Source organism: Symphalangus syndactylus, chromosome 15, assembly GCF_028878055.3.
Source record: "Symphalangus syndactylus isolate Jambi chromosome 15, NHGRI_mSymSyn1-v2.1_pri, whole genome shotgun sequence".
NCBI classification, from domain to species: Eukaryota; Metazoa; Chordata; class Mammalia; order Primates; family Hylobatidae; genus Symphalangus; species Symphalangus syndactylus.
This window is the reverse complement of record NC_072437.2, coordinates 25,419,196-25,441,869: the sequence shown is the minus strand read 5'-3', so window position 1 is coordinate 25,441,869 and position 22,674 is coordinate 25,419,196. Positions and strand designations below refer to the sequence as shown.

General features: G+C 34.5%; 1 protein-coding gene across 8 annotated transcripts in view; it reads right to left on the bottom strand.

Annotated features, from left to right (window-relative positions):
* The window catches only part of LOC129464103 (UDP-glucose:glycoprotein glucosyltransferase 2), a 264,841-nt gene that overhangs the window by 90,959 nt on the left and 151,208 nt on the right, over positions 1-22,674 (bottom strand). For all 8 annotated transcript variants that reach the window (XR_008651434.2, XM_055245067.2, XM_055245066.2 and 5 more), the window contains 7 exons: positions 21,678-21,884; positions 19,616-19,747; positions 14,032-14,156; positions 13,407-13,502; positions 9,708-9,810; positions 6,722-6,801; positions 3,325-3,514 (listed from right to left, as the gene is read on the bottom strand). Coding sequence is in view for 7 of the 8 variants with exons in the window: in XM_055245067.2 (XP_055101042.1) it covers positions 3,325-3,514; positions 6,722-6,801; positions 9,708-9,810; positions 13,407-13,502; positions 14,032-14,156; positions 19,616-19,747; positions 21,678-21,884 (933 nt within the window). In the remaining variant the exon portion in view is untranslated. The remainder of the gene's footprint in view (positions 1-3,324; positions 3,515-6,721; positions 6,802-9,707; positions 9,811-13,406; positions 13,503-14,031; positions 14,157-19,615; positions 19,748-21,677; positions 21,885-22,674) is intronic.

The following is a 22,674-nucleotide window of genomic DNA, read 5'->3' as shown; positions in this document are numbered from 1 at the left end:
AACAGAGCAAGATTTCATCTCAAAACAAAACAAAACAAAAACAAACAAACAAAAAAACAAAACAATGTATATAATGTTAGGTACTATGTGTGGTTTCAGGTATCCACTGAGTGGGTGGGGGTATCTTAGACAAATCTCTTGTGGATTAAGGGAGACTTCCATAGTACAAGTCTTCTGATATATAAATTTTCAAGTTTGTTAAGGTTTTGTTTAAATTTCTAAGTTTTGCAGAAGGGACAGAACTCTTCACTGCAAATGTGACCTTTTCCCAAATTCTGTAAGTGTTTGATGGTTTGAGATATAAATTTCATATATTATGCACTGAGAGGATAAACTGAGCCTAAGATGAACAGTGTTCATCTAATTCATAATATAGTATTATTTAGGATCTATAGCATATCTCTGGCAATCAAACAGAAATTCTTTCACAATTATATTTGTAATGCATATATCAATAAATATCAATAAAACTGATATCAAAATTATTTATGTTTCAGAGGGATTAATGCATTTTTCTGTGAATTCATTTTAACAGAGCCATATCCTATTCCTGTTAGCAATCTTTTATTTATTGCCTCTTCTCTTGCCTTGGTAACCACCATTGCTGTTCCAGGTATTTTGACATCTTTCATACATATATATATACATATATATATGCTGTGATAAAATATAATTAGAGAGTCTTTGGATGCAGTTCTAACAATAAGTGCTGAGAAGAGCAACACATCTGAACTCCAGGAAAAAGTAACTGTCTCACTTTTAGCTTTTTTTTTTTTTTTTTGAGACAGAATCTCACTCCGTCACCCAGGATGGAGTGCCATGGCACAATCTTGGCTCACTGCAACCTCTGCCTCCCGGATTCAAGCAATTCTCCTGCCTCAGCCTCCTGAGTAGCTGGTATTACAGGCACATGCCACCATGCCCGGCTAATTTTTCTATTTTTAGTAGAGATGGGGTTTCACCATGTTGCTCAGGCTGGTCTCAAACTCCTGATCTCATGAGCCACCCGCTTTGGCCTCCCAAAGTGCTGGGATTATAGGCGTGAGCCACCGTGCCCGGCCTAGCTTTCTTAATCATTTTTGTCACCTTTAATTATGAAATTAATGCTGGTTGTGCAATAATGTCAATGTAGTGACAATCACGTGAACAAAGTCCTGCCAAGGGAGAATTTTCCCAGATCAAGTTTCTTCCAGGTGTTTGTATAGTGTTTGGGAATTAGGTGTAAACAGGAATATTTGCACAAGTTAGTAGTATATGGTGGTAAATCTCTCATTGTTAGTCTCATTTTTGCCAGAGTGTACGTACTTTTCCCCTTTATCTAAAAATCCTTTCTACTATACCAAATGCCTTTGTTATTTTTCCAGGATGGTTGCAGAATATTTTAAGTATGTATAGCACACAATGAAAAAGATGAGCCTGAGGGGTAGTTAACTTTTACAGATGCTAGAATTTATAATCTCCTTTTGTTTATTCACCTAAACTATGAAGACACAGGAAATTTTCCTTCATCCTAGTCTTCTAACTTCAGAGTTAGAGCTAGTGTTCATCTGAACAACTTCTAAAAAGACGCTATTAGATTTGACACTCAATACAAAAAAAAGTTTTACTTAATCTCCATCAGCTGTTGAATAGCTGCTGAAATTTTCACCAGCAGACTCAATTTAAAATCTTTCCTAAGCTGTACTAATTTCTCCCACTAGAAACACTTCACACTTTTGGATAGCATGTTTAAAAGTTACCTTGTTGAGTATATTGCTGCACTCTCTTCATGAAGAATTCCAGACTATATTAAGAGATCTGACTGATCATAGAAAAAACAGCGATTTTTTCTTTCACTTCTTGTAAGATTCATTTGTTAAGTTTTTCTCATTAATGCTATTAGTTTGCTGCCTTTTCTCTAAATTTGAAGGACTGATATTAGAAGATGGTTATGACTGAGTTTTAGGTTCTTTTTTAGGTGGGTCCAGTTGGGAGTGATGGGGAGTATGTTACAGAAAAGTGATTTAGGATCCCACAGAATCCACACACGGGTGGATCAAAATAAACTTTCCTAGAAGGAAAATCTTTAGGCAAAAGATGGTGCATAAGAAGCATGAGAAATAAACATTATAAACAATCTTAACCAAATTATTACAGGTAAATGTTTATGCTTCAGTCAAGGCAATGGCTATATTCTATAGGAGGTATCAGACACAAAGTGCTGGAAATAGGTCAGAGGGAGGACAATAAGGAGAAGCAAGTATTTTTTCCTCATTTTCTGGATACCAAGTGATATGGTTTGGCTCTGTGTACCCACCCAAATCTCATGTCTAATTGTAATCCCCACGTGTCAGGGGAGGGCCCTGGTGGGAGGTGATTGGATCATGGGGGCAGATTTCCCCCTTGCTGTTCTCATGGTAGTGAATATTCATGAGGTCTGAAGGTGTGAAAGTGTGTGGCACTCCCCTCACACTCCTGCTGTCATGTGAGATGTGCCTGGCTTCCCCTTCCACCATGATGCCATGGTTGTTTCTGGAGACCTCCCTAGCCATGCGAAACTGTGAGTTATTTAAGCCTCTTTTGTTTTTAAATTACCCAGTCTCAGACAGTTCTTTACAGCAGTGTGAAAACAGACTACCACACGTATCTTAAATTCTTCCAAAATGCTTCCCTTTTTTGTGGTTTCTGAATTCCTTTTCTCATTCTAGATTCAATGTTTAAAAGACTCAGTTTAATACTTTCTTTCTGTGCTGTGAATTACAACAGCTGAGGAAGAGAAGTCTGACTACTCACTAGACAAGGGTCATACAGGGGGTGATGAGAAGCAGGTATACCTGGCCTGTAGTATACCGCAAATTTTGTTTCCTACTTTCTACCCTAATGTAGTTAGGACTACTTTCTCTGGCTATGAGCTGTGAGGCCAAAAAAAAAAAAACACCACCACCAACAAAACAATTTTGAGTGAAATTTGCTCTCTGAGTTAAAAACTAAACTTGAAGAGCAAAATAAGTACTTAATTGTGTTGTACCAAGTTGCCAAGTGTTCCTCTCCATATTTTTGACATTGCTCATCTTAGAGAAATGTCTTTGCAAGCTAGTAGTCTGAGGCAAAAAGAAAGAAAGAAAAAATGTAAAGACATCTAGGAACTTGGAAGACTCAAGAAGCTGAGTTTGGAAATTAGAAAAACTTAAAAATCAAAGGAAAGATTGGATCGGGACCTAGAATCATAAAAAAGAATATTCTGGTTAACATTCATAGTATGATCGCTCACTCGCTACAATTGTAATAGCAGATAAGACTTTATCCTGTTTCTCTCTCTTTATATGACTATATGCAATAACTTACATCCTTTAAGTGAATATTATCAAGGTCACAGTTGCTGTGTACTGTTTCAACCAACCAGCCTTCTGGAGTAATCATGTTGAGGATTAGGAGGGGTGATTCAGGAATATCCAAAAATTTTGCCACTGGTCCAAGAGAAGAAACTTCATTAGCCCCTGACATCAGTTCTGGTTCCAGAACAAAACGGTAAAAGCTGTTAATAAAACATAAAAATACATAATGTGACCAAAACTGAGATTTTTCTTTTAAAATATTTTTAAAATTGAAAATGGCTTAATGATCTGACCAGAAGTCTACAATTAAAAAGACTAAGGTGCATTATACTGCAGAAAAATTAATGCTTATAAGAAATAGACAATCATTATTTTGTTGACACTACTATCTAAGTCTATGTATATTATCTACCATTGTTAACTATTCCCTAATGAACATGATTAGAATCCCTTTAAGATGTACCTGACTTATGCAGGTTCTAGGAGTTTATGATCTGTTATTGTATTATGATTTGTATGCATCCTCCTTCAAATCTGACCATGGTCTATTTTTCAGCTATTTTATTAACTTTTACCACCACTAATAATATGAAGAGAAATGGTAGGAAACAAGTGAAATTCAAGCTGAAATTCTAGTACCACTTTTAAAAGCTCAACTAAAAACAAACAGGATTAAGTTGAAAGCAACTGCTTAATAGCACTTTTAGACTTAACTTCAGTTTTGCTGTATTTTAACCTCATCCTTCAATACTGTGCACAGAATTATTATGTTATGCTATCAAGGCTAGTGGCTTTTACTATTTTGAGACTGCAGTCAAGGTGTCAGCTGTGCTGTAGTTCTTTCAAGGCTCAACAAGGGTAGGATCTACTTCCAGGTTCATCTAGTTCCTCAAGGGCTGTCTGAATGAGGACAGCAGCTCCTTGCTGGTAATTGTCTGCAGACTGCTCGCAGTTACTTCCGAAAAGGCACCTCCAACATGCTTCAAAAGAGAAGCACACAGAAGAGCCACAGAGAGAGAATGTCAGCAAGACAAAAGTCACAGTCTTTCATAACCTAATTGTAGAAGGGAAATTCCATCACTTTCGCCATATTTTGTTTTATGAGAGCCAAATCACTAGGTCTAGCCCTCACTCCAGGAGAACTTTCAGAGTGTGAGTCCCAGGCACTGGTGATCACTGGGAGCCATGTTATGCAGATAGACAAAGAAAATAAAAAGAGGAGAAACAGGAGAGAATACAGTCAGGAAGTAAATGTTCAAAACAAATTCTTGCTGCAGTGGAAATATCAAAGAAAAGTATTCTCTGAATGTTGTAAGGAGCAATTTCTTTGTGATTTAGTAAATACAATTTCAGTGGCAAAGAGAAAGTTAAAGAGAAACTGCAGTGGAAGGTACAGTGAATGAGATACGATGACAGAGTCTGACCATCTTTGAAGAAATTTAGTCAAGAAGGAATGAAGAAGAGGGAAAAAAAGACTCTAGAGGAGAGAAAGTTAAGGGAGCAACTTTTAAAAAAATTGAATAACTTTAAAGACTGAAAGAAAAAAGCTAGTATAGAGATTAAAGATCCAAAAGAGAGAATATGTGATATAGCAAGGATCCAGAACAAACAGGAAAGCATGAGATCAAAACAGAGAGGGAATGTTTACCTAAAAAAGAAGAAAGATGCCTCATTCTTGCCCTGCAATACAGGAAGGCTGAGGAAGTACAGCAGTTAAGAGTAATAAGTTGAGGGGATTCCTGCCCTTAACCTGTCTCATCTCTGAGAAGAATAAATTTACTAAAAGGAAAGGCCTGGGAATAAATGTGTATGCTAGATTGCTTGATATATGCTACTGAGTCAATAAGATTCTGTTGAACTACCAGTTAAAAAAATAACTGTATACTCTAGTACATTATTTCATTTAGAAAAGTCAATTGCTTCCCTCCCAGTAGATTATGCTTGCTTATATGTTCAGTAATCCTATTCTTTATTATATAATGTGATGTTTTACAGAGAGGATCCCTACTCCTGTGAATAAAAATCCTGTACTCACGGAACTAACAAACCTTTCAATTAGCAGCTAAAAAATTTAAAGTTTTTGTTCAGATGTAAAAAGGCACGTGATAAAATTTAAAATACAAAAGATAAATGAGAAGCATAAAAACTCAATGAGATATATGGACAAGAGTCTTGAGGGACAATGAATAAGTCCTAAACTTTCACTTAAATTTCCCACATTTTCCATTTTATTGCTTTCCAACTATTAAAAATACTTAGGTTTAAAATGCCTGCTCTGGCTGGGCACAGTGGCTCATGCCTATAACCTCAGCACTTTGAGAGGGCAAGGCAGGTGTATCTCTTGAGGCCAGGAGTTCAAAACCAGCCTGGACAACATAGCAAGACCCCGTCTCTACAAAAATACAAAACAAAACAAAACAAAAAAACTGTGCGTGGTGGCATGCACCTGTAGTCCCAGTTACTCAGGAGGCTGAGGTGGGAGAATCACCTGAGCCTGAGAAGTCGGGGCGAGGCTACAGTGAACTGTGATGGTGCCCCAGCCTGGACAATGGGAGAACCTGTCTCACAAAAAAAAAAAAAAAAAAAAAAAGTTCTGCTCAAGGCAACATCTATAGTATGTCAGTTGTAACAAATACAATTTGAAAAGTAAACAAAGAACGAACAGAATGCTACCTTTCTGTCTTGTGTATGCATGCATTTTTTGCTTAGAATTACATAATTAAATAATACAGAAATGAGCACATTAAAAAGTCTTAAAAAGCTATACTAGTGCAATGGTACATACTCTGTTTTCTGCCCAATGACGCATGAAGGAGAACTGAATATTCCTATCAATAAGAATGGCTCATAATGAATGACAGTGATTCTGATCCACAAAGAAGAGAAAGGGTGTATTTTTGTCCCCTCTTGAGAGAGAATGTTATTTCAACAGAAGAGTGTTAATGGGGAATATTTGTATATAATTATAAACAACACTTTTTTATATCTCTGGCAGGTTATTATTCTAAACTAATTGTATCCTAATGCCCCCAAATAGTAAATGTGATGATATAATAAAGATTATTTTGGTAATTCTGCTAAACCAAAAATGGTTTAATTCCACCTTATTTCCCATTGATATATTTCTAAATAGGTATTCCTAAATCACATTTCCAAAAATACCTATGAATAAATATAAATCAATGTAAATTCTGTAATTAGGTCAGATCACTTTGCTGAGTTAGGTTATTTTAATTTTTATATCAATTTTATGTCAGTTAAAGTAAGTAAATAGTCTGACCTTCTGACTTATTTCTGTGAAGCATCTTGTGAAGAAAAGAAAAAACCAGGTCCAGTAACAATGGTTGTTTTTTTCTTCTCAGCATTTACAAATTTTTCAAAATGAAATTTTGTTCACTCAGACCCACCTGTCTAAAGGGGCTTCTGAAAGCCTGCCCCTACAGTTCATGAACAACTTTATCTTCATGTTGATAATCTTGCCAAGTACCTATTGGAAAGAAATTCCCATGTTTGATATTAAATAATATTAATAGCTAATATTTATTATGTATTTACTATATACCAGGTACTATATTAAAACTTTATGTTCATTATCTCACTTGATCCTTACAACGCCCTGCTAAAATAGTACTTTTGCAGTTTAGGTACAGAGACATTAATGTGCTCAAGGTCACACAGAAACTCACAGCACAGGCAAAATTTTAATCCAAACAGTTGATTTCAATGTCCCAGGGTTATGCTGCTTGCCCTTTGCCTAAAGTGACTTTTTTTCATAGTATCTAAATTTCCTTAGTATTGAAGAACAAGGAAAATAATTACTAGGACCTTGATCTGCAAATACAAAGTGGTGACCTTACAACAACATTGGCAGTATCCTGATTCTTTTGGGATTTGGAAGTTCTTGGCTACCTACGAATAAATACTTTCTTTTCGTTTTCCTGGATCATAAGAAGTAGAGGAAGAATTACTAATTTTGATAGTCCCCATCTCCACATAGGCAACATGTCAGTGAAGATTCAAAAGCTATTAGATAACAAATGATATAGGTAAAGGGAGAAGTAACAAAACAGATACATGTAATAGAAAGGATACAGGCTTGATGAGAAATTAGAACATAAAGACTAAGGATTTAAGAGATTTGAGTTTCAATTCTTACTCTATCACTCATCATTATCTGCTACTCTGGAGGTCACTGAACCACTGTTTTTCTCAAGTGTTAGATGAAAAACTATTTCTTCTAATAAAGTATCCTTTTATAAAGTAAGAAGTAAAGTGACTCAGAAATAAAGTATGCTATTATTACCAATGATGGAAACTGGAATGCAATTCCATATTTTATATCTCTGTATAATTCCCTATTTCCCTATTTCTTTTCTTTTCTTTTTTTTTTTTTTAACAGACATAGTCCTGCTCTGTTGCTGAGGCTAGACTGCAGTGGTGTGATCATGGGTCACTGTTAACTTCAAATTCCTGGGCTCATCCAATTCTCCCACCTCAGCCTCCTGAGTAGTAACTATGACTACAAGTATGCAGCATCATGTTTGACTAATTTATTTATTTATTTTTTTAGAGACGGGGTCTTGCTATGTTGCCCAGGCTGGTCTTGAATTTCTCAAGTGATCTTCCTGCTTTGGCTAATTCCATATTTCTTACTCCTAAATTCTACTTTTATATAAAAAACTTACAAATTTAAGTAATTTTTTTTGAATAATGACTCTCCATAGGAATAGGGATTTTGCATACCAAAGAGCATCATACTAGCTCCACTCCTTTCAGATGTGATAGTTTTCTAAAGAATAATCTGAATAGTATATCTCAAGACATAGAAACTTGAAGGTATAACCAATGCTAAAAGAACAAATAGGTAAATCAGCTATGGTTTGTCCTACTCGTTTCATAAACTGAACAGCTAGAATGACAAAGTCTTTCCAAAATTATTTGTCTCCACTCATAAAATCTCATTTTCCAATGAGATTTGGCAGTGCACACTAAATTCTAAAAAAAATTGCATTTTGAAATTTCGATATACAGCAAATCATATGGCTTGATCACTTACATTTTCACCAGACTCAATATCTAATTACTTTTGCCTGTTTCAAAAGTGAAGTCAATTATCAAAAGACAAATAGTTTGTAAAATTTTCAATATCACTAGAAAAACCTACAGCCTTCTAATGGGACTAGCTTATTCACATTTAACTACTGAAAGCTGCATTCTAATTTGAATGTTTGAAATTCTAAGTAAAATGGTAAGCCACATAAGTCCTTTTGGAGACTGATATCTGTCTCTTCACATTCATTTTCCTCTTTCATAGGGAAAGAATTTCCAGGTTAATGCAGGACTTGTGGCCATAGTTTCCAGCCTCCCTTGTCATTCAGTGTAGCCAGCCTGGGGACATTCTGGTCAGTGAGAAGTGATAGGACAGCATACATTTAACTTTGGGGTTGTGCTCTTATTCTCCCCTTCCTGCTGGCAGAAGTGCAGAGATGATGTTACGGCCTGACTGGTGATCTTAGGTGCTTCGTGACAGCTCAACAATGACAAAGGCAGTGCCTGAGTCCCTCACACTGTGTAGCTGCCTTAGCAACCCCAAGGCAGCCTACACTTAGACCGGGAGATGAAAGAAAGAAACTTCAGTCTTGAAAGTAGTGTTATTTTGGCCTTTGTTACAGCGGCCAAACCTATAGAATACAAACTCCATGTTTCCCCTTTCCTCAGCTTCACTTTTTTGGCTAACATTATTTATTATACTTTAAGTTTTATCCAATTAAGCTTAAGCTTCAGCTTCTCCAAAAGCCACACTTCACAACACATGAAAGACACCTGTATTAGTCTCCTCAGGCTAATATAACAAAACACCACAGATGGAGTGGTTTAAACAACAGAAATTTATTTTCTCACAGTTTTGGAGGCTGGGAATTCCAAGATCAAGATGCCAGCTGATTTGGTTTCTGGGGAGAGCTCTCTTTCTAGTTTGCACGGGGCTAACACATCACTGTGTGCTCAAATAACCTCTTCTTTGTGAAGTCTCCCTCTCTTCATCTTTTAAGGCCACCAATCCTATTGGATTAAGGTCTCACCCATACAACCTCATTTAACCTTAATGATCCCCTTAAAGCCTTATCTCCAGAGAGAGTCACATTGGGGGTTAGGGCTTAAAGTTCACTGAGACCTATTTCATGTGTTGAAATATGAATTTTTTGGGGAATACAATGCAGTTCATAACAACACTCTGTGCATGGCTCCATCATTTCATTTTCTACATTGAAATATGACACTCTATTAAAACGGTGAAGAATCAAGAGCACAAACAGCTGATTATACTTGAAAACAGACTTGAAAAAATTATGAATTTAAAAACAAAAATATTTAGTCTAATTTATATTATCTTACAACCAATAACTGTGCCATTTTCTGTGCTTCTCTTGTTAATGGATCAACAATAGCAATGACACTGAAGAACATATCATTCTCTTGAGGATTCATCTTTATAACACTAAGAAAACAGAAAATAAGATGAAAGATGATGTGTTAAGTTTATACAAATAACTAATCATGATCTTAGCTATATAATTCTTATAAATTGTTTTCTTTCTCACTAAAATTGTAAAATACTGGTTATTTCACACGATGCTTACAAATTTGAAAATCTGTTTTCAACAAATTACAAAACTGAAAAGAATGAGAGAAAATGAAGTAAGGTTTTATGAATGAAGTGATTTTTTAAAAAGCCTTTCAAAGAATGATCCCATTAGTGTAAAAACTCTGATAATTTTAGGCCCTCAAAATTCTCATGGATTGTACAATTTAAAAAATAAAGCCAAGATGCTTTTGTGTTAGTGGAATATATTTCTTTAGATTTGAGAATAAAATTAACTATTCATACTTTATTAAATTTAGTATTTCAAAAAATCAATATACTATAACAGGCAAGTTCATTAATCATACTTTATTTTGATCCCAGTCTTCCTCTCCTCACCTCATTCCCTCTGTCCTATCTGTTTTTATCTTTCACTGATAAAAGTTCTAAATTAGAAGATGGACTAGTTTTTAAAAGGGAAATGAGAAAATGATTAAAAGTATAGAATAGGCCAGAGGGAGACAGTCAATTCTACATTTAATATAATTAAAAGTTAATCGTGTATATTTGATTAAAAGCAGAGAATATTCTACTGAATTACTGTTTTAACACTATAATCATGTAGGAAATATTTTTCTCAGATGTAGGATGAATTAATTATACATTTTACATATTACAAAGGAAAAAGGTTACCAAATCAAGAGGTACACATGTAGTTACAGGAATATTAGTTTCTTTGGCAGGAAAAGGCTTTCTGCAGTGAGGGGATTAATTGCTCAGCAATTTTTAAAAAAGCTAATATAAACACTTACTTCAAATACGGGTCATCTGAATACAAAACTGCAAGACATTTTATTTTCTACGCAGTTGACGATTTAATTATCTTAAAATAAGAGGGGCATAGTCAGACAACAGACCTTAATGAATAACTATTGCTAGACCTAAGAGCCACAAATCAGACGTTCTGCTATTAAAGTGACTCTCGACAATTGTTGCTTCCTGTAGTTACCTTGGTGAAAATTTTACAAATTACTATCCTACTTTGTAACACCACTTAAAACTGGTCATTTTATGTATGCTGTATGAGATGTAATTATGGCTTCAGTATGCATCTGTTTACTGCTGCTTTTTTCTCCCAGACTACTGCTAATTCTATGAAGTTGTATGAAGCAGAATTTCATAGTCCCCACCATCTGATTATACATGTACAAGACAGTTTTCTGAGTAGAATCCTGAGCCCACTAGTAGGTAGTACACTGACTAACCCAATAATAGAACAGAACATCCTATTTCTCACGCAATATTAACAACAAGATGCTAACTACCACCTATTTAAGGTAACAGATTTGTACTCAATTGCCAGAAAACTATTGATACACTTCATGTCATTAGCCAGAAGAATACTGTCAAGCACAGTGACAGTTAATTAATTATTAAAGCCCATGTCAGAAAAAAAAGGGTGAAGAACTGCTTAGGTATACACAGTTAATCAACTCTTACAGATATATTGAACACATTTCAAACAGGCTGTTGCAATAGAAAACTCTGAGTTGAATTTTGTTATGATACTGTTAACCTATCTATAAAATAGGTCAAGTAATCTACCTTAAGAATATTGAAAACACTGTTCATTATATAGCATCCTCTTTATAAAGGCTCCTGGGAGAAATTCCTCTGTCCTCCCTCTCCTAAGAATAATTACATTTCACCTGAACACCTAGTTTGTTTTCCTCTTATGAACTTGGGAACTGTATAAACTGGAAAACTTGGAGCCAAATTCATGGTATGCTCACGACAGGAGGGTCATTATTGCCGCAGCCTGCAAGGCTTCCTTCAAGACCTCATAGTTTCTCACACAACTTACATTCAATGTTGGAAGTTCCTGGGATGATGGGGTGAGTAGTTAGGATTGCTATTTTTGCCTTTGTCTAAGATGTTAGAAGAATGTCAAATCCACAGAGTCTAAATGGAAGGGAATAGGCTAATATAGAGATCTTTCAGGGCTGGGGAAAAAATATAATTGTTTTTTCTCATTTTTCACTTTACTCCAGATTTCAATATACGCCTACTCTTTTCTCTCTCCTTTTGCAAACCTTCTAATTTAAGTTACTTTGTCAAATTTAAATTTTCTTATAAGCCAATTTAAATTTTAAAAGTTGGAATTAAGATCAAACATATCAATACAGAAATAACGGATTTATAACAAGTGTTTTAACATATTTAATTATAAATGACTCCCTATAGACATAGAAGCAGAATGGCAAAGATGTAATGCTGTGTTTAAGTATACATATACATGTATACACACACATCTCTCTCTCTAAAAATCTGTGAATAAATATTTTAATGTGATTTTAGAAGTATATGCATATGCTCATGAAATATACAGATATAACTATGGAAATAATACTGATAATTCATAAATTCAAATGTAAAGTGACCTGAAGTATTTGCCCATCACTGTGGCATACTGTATTATCCTAATTATCAATTTCCAAAGGCTCACTGACATTTTCTAAAATTCAATAACAGAGTGTGACTTAAATGTAGAAATTTACATATAAATTTAACCGTATTTATAAAACATTATTTTTCCCTTGATAGGAAACAATGCTCTTTGACAGATAAAAAATGGTATTTCTAGAGAAAATTACTAAAGGTGGTAACTGTAAGACACTTGAGTCAGCTCAGGGAATCTTCAGTAGTATTTTTCAATAAGGCAGTTTACCTACTTTTACAATTAACGAGGCACTCTCATAGAGAATATGGGCATAGAAATCACATATGACAGTGATTAAACAGCCTTTTATTTCCATCCTACCACAGGAGCCTGACAGAGTAAATCCTCGGACCCTTGGTCCACTCAGCAGCTTTATAATGTGTCAACTCGACCAGGCTAAATCATATTTTCCAGAACATTTCTTGCTTGGGCAGGCAACAAGAGAGATTCTCGGGAGATCTAGAGGACAGAGAGGCAGCAGCAGCAATTTTGCAGCTCACACCCTTGCTGCTGATTTCACCTTGCTGGCCTGAGGCAGCAGCTGGGCCTACAACAGTTCAGCTTTGCTTGGACCCTCCCTTCACTCCTCTGAACTCTTGCACATGCATGTGCACAAGACAAGCTTTGTGACAGAGGCCACCCTACAGTTGATTAATCAGAACTCTTCAGTCGCTTTACACATTGAAAATATAAAGATAATATTATTTACGACTATCTTGAGATACTGCAAAAATTACAAATGATCTTAAGCATGAAAGATATTAAAAATATGACAAATTATATCATGTTTAACTTACTTGAAATTTCGTACCCTCTCTCTCCATATATATTACCCTTTATTTACTAGAATATATAACTAACTGGAATTTATCTTCCTAATACTGTCAAATACATTTATTCCCTAATAAATAACTTTTAATTCTACCTTAAATTTTACCATGTTTTGAAAACAAATGGAAATAATTGCATGCATTAACAGAAAAACCACAAACAGATACGATTACATTCTTACCTGTGATTCTCCCTAAGAAATGTGACATCATATCGAGATGTACGCTTAGGCACAGAGGACATAAGGGCATCAACTTTCATAATAAAGTCACTCATGCTAGATAAGACAAACAGTGTATGAGTTTTTTGGAAAGAGTTCCATATTTCATGTTACAATTAATACTTCAAGAAAGGCTTTATATATCTGAACATGGTTAAATCTACCAAAGTAGACTGCAAAGGGAGACCTACGTATAATAGCATTTCTCTAAAACAGTCACAGCCTTCAACACAATAAACACCAATAATGGCTATTTACATATGAAGCAAAAGCATAAACACGAATATGGGAACCATGCATACAACCTTTAGGAAAATGGTTGCCTCTTGGGGAGGGAGGAGACTGGGGTGGATGGGTAAGAAACAAGGAGAAAGACAGAGCCAAGGCAAAGAAAACATTAACATCTACAGTTTTGTGTTGGTGAGTAAATGGATGCCTTTTATTATTTCCTTATATTCTTTACATATGCCTTTTATTATACCTTTACTTGTCTATATATTTGAAACATTTTCTAATCTTAAAACAAAAACATTAGACTCAAAATACCAAACCCAAAATGAATTGCTCTTAGAACTTATATACTCACTTATTTGCGTTGATTCCCATATTTTCAACAATGCCTTTAATTTTCTCTCCTAAATTACTAAATGTTATCTTTTCCAACAAGTAAAAATCTTCTACATAAAAATCTTCATCTAAAGGTCCTAAGAACTTAAAATAAAAAGTTATATTATCATATATCTTCTAGAAGATATCAGTTTAGGAAAAACGTTTCCTCATCAAATAGATATTTCTTGTTAAGCAAAAATGAATTAGAGATTAAAGATATGGTAGCTATTAATCCCGCCATTTACTAAATACACGAGGAAACAAGATATACTTTCTCACTTTGATATTACAAATAACATCTGTATAAACACCAAAATCAAAGTGACAATATAAAAAATTAGCAAACTATTTCCATTAGAAAGTTTTACTTTGAAACATAAATCATAAATCATGAGTTTAAACATAAATCATGATGCTTCCAAATACCATTTCAAACTGAATTCAATTTTGAAAGCAATCCTATATTTTTAAAAATCTTTTAATTTCAATTTTCTTTCACATTCATCTATAAATTGTACTCTACACTATACAGACATGAATTACTTTATAAGAAAGCCATAAAATAGCAAAACCCAAGAAACAAATCACATAAAAATCACATACTTACTATAATAATACCAACCAGTCTTCTTTTAACTGATACTGTATAAATGGTTAGGAGCCTAGCAAGGTCACCTATATTAACTTTAAACCAGTAACTACAAAGTTAGAAGCTGCCAAATTGCCACATACCTAATTTCTCAGGACGGCTCTCCCATCACAACCACTACCGACTCTACTACCATGAGCACTTTCTGAGGAAATTAGTACGTACAATCATTCTAACACCACGTACACAAAGCCCTACTGTAGACTGACATAATCTTATGTACAAAACAATTATATTTAATGATAATCAGAAAACATGTCAACCAGATTATTTTTTTCTTGGTAAAAAGACCAGAATGTAATGGCTGTAGCCAGATTTTCTCACTTCCCCCTTCACCTGCTTCTACAGTTCATCTTTTCTAAAAATTACTGAAGCATAGTTCTTGAATCTTTTTATCCCATTTTCTCATATCAAAGGTGACTAACTGAGATTTTGGCATCCCAACTAAATAAATATCATGTTTCACCTTAAATATAAAACATGGGCTCTTAAAAACACAAAAATGGGAACTATAATACTAAAAGTACTCATATAAACATTTCATTGTCTTAAGACGTGATATGATTTTTAAAGCAACTTTGAAAGCACATTCGATGTTACATTTCTGAACGACAAATCAGCAGTCTTGGAAAACAGTTGAATTTTATCTATACTACCTCTAGCGACAGGGGCAGTTTTGTTTGTAACATAGAATAAGGAAATAAAATCTTAAAAGTATTGTCTCAAGGGGTTAACTACGTTGGCTACATTTATTGATTAAATTTACCAGAAAACTGGCTGTATTTTGCTTACGTTAAGCACAGCATCAAATAGCAGAAACCTAATGTTTCTGTGTCTTAGTTCTATTTAAAGTTGAAAATTTGTGGAATAAAATAACTAAATAGCATAAAATCACATAATGTCCAAGTTGGGAAAAAGAACAATAAACTTGAAAATTATGTTGCTTAAATCTTCTTCATAATATTTGAGAAATGTGATTTTTCAGTTATATAGAATAATTGCCGTAACAGACATGCATTCCTTCATTTGACAGGTCATTAAAATTGCAGAAAACTCTGTCAGATTTTCATCCACATACTGAGCTAAAAATGTCTCTCTACTCACAGAAGTTTGATCAACTAGTTTTGATTTTATGCTAACTTTTAGCTAGTGTAACACAAATTAGGGTCTACAAATGCCCACTATTTTTCATGATGCCCTTCAAATATTGCAAGAAAATAGCAGTTATTATTTACTGAAAATTTACTCTGTGTTTGGGTTCCTTCTGTATGCTTTAAATATAGGAGCATATTTAATCACCCCAACAGTCCTGTAAGACAGATTATTATCATTCTCATTGTCCAAATGAAGAAATCAGGTGTCACAGTGTAATATAATTAATGGTGCAGCTGGAATTTGAATCCAGATCTGACTATAAAACAAAAAAAGGACCCTGCTTTTTCTTCCTACTCCCTGCTACCCCGTGTCTTTCAGCAATTGTGAATATGTAGTGTAATACAAATAAATATTATTATAACAATGGCATTGTTTGTGGCATTAATATTAAATATGTCAATTTTAAATTATTCAGTTTTTAATAAACTGTGCGATCATCATTGTACCCTAGTTGTTGATCATTTATAAACAATTTTAACTTTTCATATGTTCCAATTCTAATGGAAACATTTGAACAGGCTCAGAATGAAGATTTATACTAAAATATCATACTTATTTCAAGCATTAAACTATCTGATTCCAAACTTTTATAACATCTGCCACATTGCTGTGATTATTATGCTTAATAGCATTACTTTCAGAGTGATAAGCTAAGTATTACAATATTGCTCATAAACCACAGACTTATTTTCCAGTATACTTTTCTATTAAACCCACAGTTGTACAAATAAAAGGATAATTGAAATTACATTTTTCCATTAGCCAACAGAAAAAGTCAACATAATTTGACTTAATATCTATCTCCAGCCCCAGTCCTTCCTCTGCACTATACTCATATTCAATCACCTTCTTAACAAGTCTTTTTGGAGGTCCAAACTGAATTCTCTTTCCTTCCTCTTATACTGCTCCTGACAACCCCACTCATCCTGCAGCCTTCCTCACCTTGACCCACAGTAACTCCATTCTGCCAGTAACTTAGTTCTCTCACATCTCACGCCAAAGTCCCTGGACAATTCCTGTCCATTCTTCACATAAAATACATCCCATATCCACTTCTTACTACCACCACTAGAACCATTCTGGTCCAAGCCACCATCATCTCTCATCTGGACTATTGCATTCTCTCCCAACTGGCTCCCTGACCCCCTATAGTATATTCCCAATGTAACAGCCTCTAGTGATCCAAATAAAACATAAGCTAGACGATGCCAATCTCCTGCCCAGAACTATGCACTTCCCAACTCATTCAGAGTAAAGTGGGAGTCCTTAAACTTCCTATAAAACCCAATATGATCTGGCCCCCAGCTACTTCTCTGAGCTTCTCTCCTGACTGCTCTCTTCCTACCTGCTATTCTTAGAATAGCAGACATGATTCACAGGATTCACAGACATGATCTCACCTCACGTCCTTTGCATTCACTGTACTCTGTCTAGAACAATCCTCTTCCAGATATTTGAAATGGCTTCCTCCTTCACCTTCTTTGGTTCTTTGCCCAAATGACACTGCTATGAATGTGCTATGGTTTGAATGTCTTTGTCCTCTCCAAAATTTATGTTAAAACTGAATCCCCCAATGCAACAGTGTTGGGAGCTGGGGCCTAATGGGAGGTGTTTAGGTCACGAGGGCTGTGCCCTCAAAATGGACTAATGCCACTATAAAAGGCTTTCAGGAGTGGGTTTGCTCTCTCCTGCCATGTAGGAACATAGCATTCATCCCCTTTTTGCCCCACTGCCTTCTGCCGCACGAGGATGCAGCAAGAAAGTTCCCATCAGATGCCAGTGCCTTGATCTTGGACTTCCCAGCCTCCAGAAGTATGAGAGAATAAATTTCTGTTCTTTAACAAATTTCTGAGATTATATAGTCTCAGGTATTTTGTTACAGCAGCACAAAACAGACTAAGACAAAATGTGTCCCTCAAAACCCATGTGTTGAAACTTAGTGGCCAGTGTGATAGCATTGAGAGGTGTGGCCTTTGGGAGATGATTAAGCCACGAGGGCTCTGCCCTCATGAATGGAATTTGTATCCTTATAATAAAAGAGTTCAAGACTGAAGGGAGCACTCTGTTGCCCTTCTACCTTCCACCATGTAAAAACAGAGCAACAAGGGGCCATCCTGGAAGTCAGAGAGTCTCCAGACGTCAATGGCAGCACGTTGGCCTTATATTTCCAAGCATCCCGAAGTATAAGAAATAAATTTCTGTTCTTTATAAATTAGCCAGTCTGTGGCATATTTTTATAGCAGCATAAACATACTTAAGATAGATGCCTTATCAGTAAGGGTGCTGTTTGTTGTCTCTTTCTATCCATCAAAATATTAGCCCCATGAAAACATAGTTGTTTACTGCTGTGCCTTGAGAATCTAGAAGAATGTTTGGTTCACAGTAGGTGTAAGATTAATATCTTAATATTTTTGTCAATTTTAAGGAAAGGACAAAACATAGTTTTATGTTTATGAGAAATAAGTTGAACATAACTGTATCTAGTATTTGTTATCATTAATGTCAATAACACTATATGAATTATATCAAAATGACAAGACATAGGGTAGCTTTTCCCTAGTATATAACTAAAAGGCAAGGCACTCGATAAAACAGGTGCCATTGTTTCCCTCTTTATCCCTTAAAATGCTTGACATGGTCAAAGATAGCCAAAAGCTTTAGAACTGTTTTTAAAAGCCGTATTTCCTCCCAAAATAACTTTTAAAGCGAAAAAGCAATGCCATTTATAGAGCTCTACATATCTCACTACCAAAATTCACCAATACTTTTTACAATAAATGGCAGCTGTTGTCATGTGTAAAATAGCGCTGTGCATAGATGAACATGAATCTAACATGCAGGTGAACAGAGTTCATAAATAAGTGAAAAACAAAACATTAAGAGTGCATTAGAACTTTGAAGATGATTTAGGGATATGTAATTTGAAAATTCAAGCCAAAGATATGTGAAACATGCTGCATTTGTTGATTTCTTAATAAACCTAAGCACCAGATTCAGTTTTTTACTTAAACAATTTGTATGAAATAAAAGACTATCATATTAAAAATATTAGTATATAGATATCATCCACTTATTTTGTATGTGTCTCCAAAGACTGTAATCAGAAAAACATTTATATTAACAGAAAAACCATGATGTAAAATTATATATAGTAGGATTATAAGGATGTATTCTAAAAAACCAAAAATGGCTATCTATGTATGGTAGAAAAAAGGGCTGAAAGGAAAGACAATAAGCTATTAAGTTTTATTAGGGTGGTTGGAGAGTAAGAGATTTTCTTCCTATAGCTTTGTAAATATTTTATTAATAAATACTACATGGCAATTTATACTACTTGATACTTCAAAACTTAAAATAGTATCTAATGCCATTTAACATAAACAACTGTAGGAACAAGAAAAAAGATACAATAACCTACTTACTACACCTACTACAACAGTGGTTCTCAATGACAATGTTTTGATGATGTGCATTAAGTTGTTTCTTCTAATACTTACATTAGAATAAAATAAAAGCAAGACACATAAAGAACATTGTTCCTTACCCGCATCGTCATTCTCATTGAATGGGGGAAAGAATGAAGGAATGGGTAGTGTGTCATGACCCCATTTTATTTATGCTGAGTTGTGTCTGATGTCTTCAGCTCATGAACATCGTCCTCTGTATGTGTCACATCAGGGGAATTGTGACAGAAAAAAGGCAGAACAGTGCATTGCAGTGTCACTGAGAAAAGAGAGCAATAGCTTTTTCTACTTACTCTCCCATTGCTGACAATACCCATTTCTCCAGGAGGCAATTTAAGTACATCTTGACAGAACAACTGGTGAGTTCGAAAAATATTCACTCCAACAGTATTATATTTTTTCTCAAAAGCATTCTTATCCATCCCCTAAAGCAAAAGTTAAGATTGATGAAACTAATATGAGAACAGTAAATATATTAAATCATTTTGTTTAAAAAAACTACTTTAATATTAGTATAAAATTTTAAGTAATACTTTTAAAATCATTATTTAGTATAATTTTCTTCTGAAAGAACATTTTTAAAAAAAGAATTCTGTTTTGACAAGTCATTTATAACATGCTTAAATCTTGTTACAAGTTGATACAGTTTGCTATTCATTCTTTGAGAATTTCAGGGAAATTACCAGACTAGTAAATTACTAGGGAACATCAATTTAAATAAAATTTGATATGAAGAAAATGAAATTAAATATTTATTAAATTCTGAACTTAGTACCTCTTATTTGGTATTCTCAATTTAAAAAGTGTTTAAAATGGAAATACTCCTTTCTCCCCATTATACTAATCCCAGAAGACCAGCTTAGTAATAATATATTTAAATATGGAAGTAATAAAAGTAACCCTTGGTCAAAGTGAAAAAATACATGGACATTCACAGAAAATAAACCACATATATGCTCATTGCACCTTCATACTAAGGTACATTTCTCTCTCTCAGTACTTCTCAAACTTTAATGTACATACCAATCACCTGGTATCTTGTTAAAATGCAGAATCTACTTCAGTAGAATCCGGGCCTTAAATTCTGAATTTCTAACAAGGTCCCAGATGCTTTCATGATGATGAAAATGTTTTCCCGCATTGTCCAATATGGCAGCCATGGCTTCATATGGTCATGTGACATTCAAAATGTAGCTACTATGACTGAGGAACTGAATTTAAATCTTATTTAATTTTAAGTATAAAATGACCATATGTAGCCAGTGGCTGTGGTGTTGGACTGTGTAGGCCCTGATCTTCTTTACCTCCAAAATCCCCATTTCAATCATCCCCTTTCTGACCACAACCTCATGACCATCCCCATCCCTAGATCAACCATTACTCAAACTTTCAGTCTACAGACTCTATCATTTATTCACTGTCTATTATCCTTCCCATGGCATAATTTCCTTTTAACCAAGTTCTATCTCAGGGTACTTTGCTATAACCAAAACTTCTCCATGTTTAGCTCCCTTGAATGCTCCCCCTCAGTCATATTCACTGGTCCAAACCCCAACCTTGGTTAAACACAACTCTGCTGAGTCTGCAACTGGATGAAAACAGTAAAATACAGCTGGAGAAAAACATATGACCAATGCTGATCTCGCTTTAAATTTATTATCATTAATCTCAAGTGGGCCCTCAGCAATGACCAGAAATCTTCCTTCACTAACGTATTTAATTTACTTTCTCACTCTCAGAATAATAGTAAAATATTCGACATTTCCTCTTTTTGTCATCGACCCTTTAAAAATATATACTGCCACTCTAATCCTTAGCTAATGACCTGACTTTTGAAAGCAAATCAATCAAAACCACTTCTAGATATTTTGTCTGTCTTTCCTCCTACAATGTAAGCCCCACAAAGAACAGGGACACGGACTCTATCTGCTTGTTCACAAGTTTATCTCCATTGTCTGATAAACAATCAATATGTATTTTTTGAATGAATAATGATCGTTTCTTCAAGAGGATCATCGTTGAAATTCCCTCCACAATGGACCCCTTCAGTGAAATACCTGAGATTTACTTAACGCTTTAACCTCCAATTCTTCGCTTAAGTACATATCCTAACTAGAATGCCATCAACTTTAAGAATCATGAAGTAGTTAATGAAACATATGAAATCTGATTCATTAAATGCCTCTGTGCAAAGTCATATCATTTAATGTTTATCTTTTCCCATTTGAAAAGGAATGTTTATTATCTCCATTTGTTTAAACCTATCAATGTTTTTCAGTAACAATATCTCCAAATACACTTACACTTTTAAAATATGCAATACGTACATATTTAATATTTCAAATAGCTACTGACCTCAATAAGGAATGTTTTAATTTTATCTCCAGAGTAAAGAGCTGTAGCAGTTTCTTCCTTTGCCAGTTGCCCAAGAAAGCTTCTCAAAAACATGTTCTTCTGTGTAATAAAAGCTGCCAAAATTCCTCTAGAAATAGCTGTGTTCTCTTCATTTATTTTTGATGTAGGATTATAAATAATCCCCAACCGACTATGAACACTTGTTTTCTGCAAACATATTTATAGATTAAAAAGACCAGTATCATACATATCATTTTACAGGTGAATATATTTTCTTTCCCATCCAGTTTGTTCACTGTATCATGCACCACCTTTCACTATCAAAGCCCTCCCATGTTTACTGTACTAAATGTGATATACCACTGAAAAAGCCTAACAAGCAATCATTTTACTAACTCTAATTCCTTTACATCTTTGCATAATGATTCGTTTGTAATGTAACATTATATTTAAGCTTTTTGTATGTGGAATAACACAAATAAAAAATACACAAAACAAAATGTAGAGCTCAGTGAATTAACCCATAAACCTACTATCCTGGTCACTGACACTGCCAGTAACTCCAAAAATACTCCTCAGATCTCTGTCAATTACCACACCGTCCCACTTTTCTAAAGACAACCACTCTCTTGTCATTTATGGTAATAACAACTTTGCTATTCTTTATAGTTTATTCCCTAAACTTGCACTGCTAAACATTTAATCAATTTTAAATTTCACATAAATGGAGTCATGCAGTATTATTTTGTGTTCTTTCCCCACTCAATCATGTGAGATTTATCAATACTGTTTTCTGTAGCTGTAGTCAATTTTTAGTACTGTACAGAATTCCATCATATGAATATATAGTCTTTTATCTATTCTACTGTTGCTGGACATCTGAGTTTTTTCCAGTTTAGAGCTCTAAAAATAGGATATACATATCTTCCATTTCAGAAGATGCTAAATAGTTTTTCAAAATAATATACATACCAGCAACATACAACAAACAGTTCCA